This window comes from Passer montanus, unplaced genomic scaffold, assembly GCF_014805655.1.
Source record: "Passer montanus isolate IOZ18808 unplaced genomic scaffold, ASM1480565v1 scaffold65, whole genome shotgun sequence".
In the NCBI taxonomy this organism is placed as follows: domain Eukaryota; kingdom Metazoa; phylum Chordata; class Aves; order Passeriformes; family Passeridae; genus Passer; species Passer montanus.
Genome location: NW_024371593.1, coordinates 992,618 through 998,637, shown reverse-complemented (window position 1 = coordinate 998,637; position 6,020 = coordinate 992,618). Strand labels below are relative to the sequence as shown.

General features: G+C 47.9%; 1 protein-coding gene across 1 annotated transcript; it reads right to left on the bottom strand.

Moving 5' to 3' along the window:
• Positions 1-3,140: 3,140 nt before the first annotated feature.
• INS (insulin) lies at positions 3,141-5,791 on the bottom strand. Its single transcript, XM_039728424.1, has 2 exons — positions 5,495-5,791; positions 3,141-3,277 (listed from the first exon to the last, which is right to left on the bottom strand). Exons 1-2 carry the CDS (start codon positions 5,679-5,681, stop codon positions 3,141-3,143), a joined length of 324 nt encoding a protein of 107 aa, XP_039584358.1. The 5' UTR covers positions 5,682-5,791.
• Positions 5,792-6,020: the final 229 nt, after the last annotated feature.

Genomic DNA, 6,020 nt, shown 5'->3' with positions numbered 1-6,020 from the left:
CAGCTTTCTATTCTCTATTCAAGAAGCATGAATGAACCAAAGCCTTTATTTGCATTCTCTTCAAATTGCCCTCCACCACGAGCATGAGACCTTTGGAAGTTTGTTGCAAGAGTAGCAGAGCCAAGATATTTGAGTCAGGCATGATGCCCCACCGCTACCACAAAAATCACTTCAGAGCAACTGCTGAGTCAGAGTAAAGGGGACTGGATGCATTTGCTTCCCAAAGATCACAATGCAAAGCCTGGCAAGAGGAGAAGCAGGGAGGGAGGTCAATGGATGCGGCATTCCCTGTCCTTGAATAATTTCTCCTGCAGGAATTCATAAGATCTGGCATCTCCCAAGCCCATCTGAGAACAGGGAATGGCCTGGGCCAGGGCACAAGGATTTGAGGGAGGCTTTATAAAGAAATTCCATCCTGGAACACCATTAAAGATGTCGGGAAGGGCCTTTGGGACACCCACTCTTGGGTTTGGGTGGGGTAGGGGGCTAAAGCTGCCTGTCCTGGCACAACACAGGATCAGCAAGCCAGCAGCAGCATGTTTGCAGGCCAGGGAACCATGTGCTCTATTGTGGAAAATGCATAGGGTTGCCTTCAGGCTTTCTTCCCTGGAGTTCCAGAAAAAGGGAAAAAAGTATCTTTGTTCTCCTTTGGCCTTCACCTTACTGCAGCTTTTAAAAAGTGAAGAACTGGCCTTTTATGTTATTTTCAGTTCTGGAAAGCAAAAGTGTGTAACTTTTTTTGTTTTTTCGGCTTTCTACAGCTTTCAAATTGATGCATTATTTTCTCCTGCACCGCCTGGAGAGCAGTGTAGCTCACCATAGGTCACTCATCTCCAGGACAGCTCTTGCTTTGGGGAGGAAGGAAGCAACAGCACCTTCAAGTGCTCTGCAGATAGCTCAGACAGCTTGGACATGGGGCCATCTGTCCTTCCCTGACCTGGGCAGTCACCTTCTGGAATCTTATAGCAGAAGCAAAAGCATCCACCCTTGGGTAGCTCAGAGCCTGGTGATGGCTTGTGGTCTTGTGCAATGGGATGCAGAGGATGAAGAGCAGGCACCTAAACCTTCTATGTCCCTTCATTCTTTCAAATCCTGCCTTGCTAAAACCAGTCCGGTCCTGCGGGGTGTGCTGATCTTGATGAATCAACATTTTCCAGCAGAAAAAGTGGCATTTGCAATTTCCCAACAAGTCCTAATTGAGAGCATTCAGAAAAAGCAAACAAACAAAGGATCAGACCAAACAATGGCAGAGGGCAGGAAATGAGCTGGGCATCTCTGAAGAGCTGTCCTCACCCAAGCAGAGCATCGCTGCCAGGGCAGGAGTGCCAGCAGATAAACAGAGCTGTGCCAGATGGAGGAACCACCATGCCTGGATGTCCTTTCCCTCCCCAAGATCATCCAAGCAGACTTGAACATCTACCTTTTGGATCAGGGTGGTATCTCCTGGATGGATGGGATTGCTGGTGCTTGGCTGCATGCCTGAAAATGTTGGTGGCCTTACAATGAGCAATAGCTCTGGGGTTTTTTTCTTCTTTTTTTTTTTTTCTTTTTTTTCCTTTTTTCCAGTAATACTTGTCCTGACCTCATGGTCCACCAGGACAGGTAGAATTGCTTCCAGGGAGTCCCCTCTAGAAACCACTGGAGCTATACACTGTGAGGTTTGGTGGGAGCCAAGTAGCTCAGGAACAGAATATATCTTGCTGTGCTTTCATAACCACATGATTTTGGCCTGAAGCTGCTTGTCAGAGTTGAAAGCTCAGCTGCTGGGAATATTCAGTGGGGCCCAGCAGAAAGGGTGATGGAGAGGGATGAAAAGGTGGTCAGGGAGAGCAGGACTGGCTGAGTAGCACTGCAGCACTGGTGTGGCACCTGCAGGAGGAGGCCCCTGTCTTGGGCTTTTGGTTGCTTCAAGGGAATTTGTATGGAAGGTCACCACGGGGAATCATGAGTGCTTTCTGATTTCATTTTTTATGCCTGTATCTTCTTTTCAGCAGCTCATCCAGCTGCTCTTCCAGCCTTTCAGTTTGTAGTGGTTTGGCCAGTTTTGTGCTTGTGATAGGACTGGGGGTAATGCATCCTGGCAGGGATGAGGTGGCAGCTTCCATCTGTGCAGCTCCACTGGAGGCAGTCGGAACTGGTTTGGGAAATGAGGCTGTTAAAACCACAGGCTCCTCTCAGACCAACTTTCAAAATCTGTCACCAGCAAAAAGCAGCCCTGGCTGCTGCTGTCACCTCTGCCAGGCTGAGTCCATCCCACAGAGCCCCTCTGCATGGCTTCCAGTAGACTGCCACAGGAGTCCCTTGGCAGAGGGAACTACACTCTACACCCTACCCTCTGGGACACTCTGGCCACTCTGGCACTGCTGGGCAGATTTTCCTCACAGATAGGGGCAATTTTGGGACCAGATACTTGAAAGACGTTTGCAGCACCAGGAGCAAGGATACTGCCCAGCACTTGGACAATAGATTCAAAACTCGTTCTTGGATTAAATTCACTTTCAGTACATGGCTTGTGATATCTTTGTGAACAACAAGCACATCCCACAGCAGGGACTCTCCCTGGGCTTCCCACGAGCACAAGTAGGAACTAGACAAACTTTCTGAATTGGCCATGGTGGTCATCCATGATTTTTCTGAGTACAATGAATAGGTGACATAATTCTTTGCCTAATCTGTACTGTTTCCATTATGTAGCTGAGGAAGTTCAGTCTCCAGCTGCCTGGCTATATTTGGGCTGTGAACTGCAGGAAGTTGATCAGCATGACATTGTTACAGATGTAATGTTTCCCTAGCAAGAGAAGTCTTGTTTAAACCTCTCTGCCTTCTCCTTCTGGTTCTCCAAGCACTGGGTGTGCCGGATGCTCCCCATACCTGCTCCAAAGCTGTGTAATACCCTTCCCTCCCTCGCTCCCATGGAGTTCATTCGTGTGGCAGAAGGATAATCTGAAGTGATGGCTGAAAAGTGCTTTACCCAGGCATGGACACTGACACTCCAAAGCAGACAAAAAGATGTGGACACATGAACCAGCACAGTCCTTCCAGTAGATCCAGAACATTTAATTCAATTGCTTCGAAGGTGCAGTAGCATAAGTGCGTGTTTCTGCCCGCCGCCCATGAGCTCCCCAGCGCCAGCCCTGCTGCTAATTGCAGTAGTTTTCCAGCTGGTAGAGGGAGCAGGTGTTGTGGCAGCATTGCTCAACGATGCCTCGCTTCACTGTCTCAAACTCCTCCTGCTGGAAGGGCAGCTCTCCCAGCTCACCGTGCAAGGGACCGCTCACTGCCAGGGGAGAAGAAGAAAAGGTGTGGGACATCACGCAGCATCAGCCCTGGCTCTCGAGCCCTGCAGACACCCCCTTAGGAGGCACCAGATTTTTAATCCAGAGTTGGCTGGGAAATGGAAAGGAAGTTGCACAGGTTTCCCCAGGTTGATGATGTTTGTAGCACCTTCAGACTCCCTGTTTCCTCTCCCGAAATAATCCTGTGGTGTTCAGAAGATGCCAAGCTGAGTGACTATTGGCAGTGTGAGGGATAAAGGGATACAGGGGAATATGTGTGGAGAAGAAGAGAAATCCTGAGCCTTCCCTGGGGTGAGCAAAGAGTAAGTGAGATGATAAAATGGGATTGCTCTATAGAGAAGAGTTTGGGACTGCAGAGCCCTTCAAGCAGTTACCCGCTCTTCTAGGAGCCTGGGCAGACAACTGGGATGTTCATGGGATTGCAGGGACAGTCCAGTTCTGAAGCTGGGTGCATTTCCCAGCTGTTCCTGAACAGCCTGATTCAGTTGGCTGCCTGGATATAGCCCCAAGCTGACAGCAAAAGCATTTGTGTGTGTCTGTGTTCACAGCTGGAGGCAAGTTTTTAGAAGCAATGATAAATTAGGGTATTTGGACACAGATAACACTCAACAGAATGATCATTTGCTGGTGAGAACTTGAAAACTTGTGCACAGATCTGTTCAGGTTTTAGTTGCCCAATGAAAATATGGAAAATGGCAAATAAATCAGTGAGTTTTTCCTGCAGGAAGAAAAGAGCCCTTAACAGCAAAGAGAAAATGCCTGGAAAGTGAGAATGAGATGTGGTTTCTAGGGCAATACAAGTACAGTACAAGATGCGAAATCCCCAAGCCCCCAAAGCGTGAGGCAATGAACAAGGCACAAGAGTAACACAAAATCATTATGCTAGTGTGCTAGAAGGGAAATTTGGGAAAAATTTGGTCCAATGTTAAGTAGAAAAGGAAATAGCTAGTCAAAGTTTTGTGATTTACTTGTCTTCATTCTTCAAGCCAGCTGTGAGCAGACTGTAAACATAACCAGATTGTGTGACAAAGAGGTGGTGGCTCAGGCAAAAGTCCTGAAAAAATGGTACAAAATTCTCAAATACTTGCATTCTTGTTGGCATAATTAAAATTCTCTGTACAGTATTTAGGTAGTTTGGCTAACGAAACCTCCAATCCATTTGTGGTCGTATCCAGAAAGGAATAATCAGAGAATGAGCAAATGACATCCTGAACAAATCATGGGCAAACCTTCTGCTAGGGCACTATCTTGTTTCACCTTACAAAGACCCCTAAGACTATTTCACAGGGTGGTTACATACACAGGATAGAGAATTGGATATAAATGAAAACAGTATGTGATGGGAAGAGAAATGGTGGGAGAGATGTATTGCAGTCAGGGATGTTAAGTGAAGGTTGATCTTGAAAGAGGATTGAAATGGATGCAATTTGCACAGGGGTCTCTTCTTCATCTATTCACAGTCTTGATTAGAAGCTTGGAAGACAGAATGTTCAATGTACTTTTGCAGTCCTCACCAGCCAGCAAGGATGTGGACAAATGCAGAGTTGCATGTTTAGAGATCTAGAAAATATGACCTAGGAAGACAGTAGGGTTGTGCAGCTGAGGAGAGGTCAAAACTAGACATGGGAACAGTACTCAAATATTTTGAAAAGCAATCATAAAGATGAAAGGACTAGGCTTTTCCCCCTGTCCACTAATGAGAAGATAAGAAATAATTTACAGCAAGGGATGTTCAGGTTAGATATTGGGAAGAAACACTTAAGAAGAAGGTCAGTTAAGCTTGGGAATGGGCAGCTCCAGGAGGCAGAGGAAGCTTTGTCTCTGGAGGATTTCATGAATGTAGCAGACAAACATGGCTGAGAAGTAGAATGGGGACAACAATGGGGATCCTGTCTTGGGGCAGAAAGAGGCTTCTTGGGTTCCTCCCCCCTTTATTTTCTATGAATACTCCCAGGCTGGTGTAACAGCCACACAAAGAATTAGAGTTTGAGCTTCCAGGCACCATTCCTTTTGCCTCATAAATCCTCTCTCCCTGCCCACCCTCTCATCTGCCTGTTTAACCTGAAGAGCTTTTCACTGGCAGTGTGATGCTGCTGGCATGCTGAAGGCATTCCTGGCATTCCCCACCAGGGACATTCCTGGTGTCACTGTCAGAGACAGGCGGTTGTTGCGTCTCTTGTAGGGTGAGCCCCGCTTACCTAGAGGCTGCTCAACATCCCGCCGGGCTTTGGGCTGGTAGAAGAAGCCCCGCTCCCCGCAGACCAGGTACAGAGCTTCCACCAGGTGGGAGCCGCAGAGGTGCTGGTTGACGGCCGCGTGGCTGCTGCCGGGGCCCGAGAGGGCCAGCAGGGCCAGGAGAGGCAGCGATCGGATCCAGAGAGCCATGGTGGGCAGCCTGAGGCCTAGCACTAAGAGGCAGAGGAGACACAGGAAAGGTAGAAATAGGTTGTAATCAAGCTTCTTGTGTCTTTTAGCTCCTCTGGTATGGAAATGAGACCAAAGTAGGAGATGGACCTTCTAGTTTGAGAAGGAAGAGATCTTTCTGCACCAGGATTTACAAGTGACAGTAAATGACTACTGACTATAACCATAAGTCCATCTCCATGCTCCATCAGTCTCAGGCTCCTTGCTGTCTTGCTTCAAAAGGCTGGCAGAGCCATCCCACCAAGCCCTATAATGTACATGCCCTGGAGAGCCAAGATCAGCAGACCCCTTCAGAGGAAA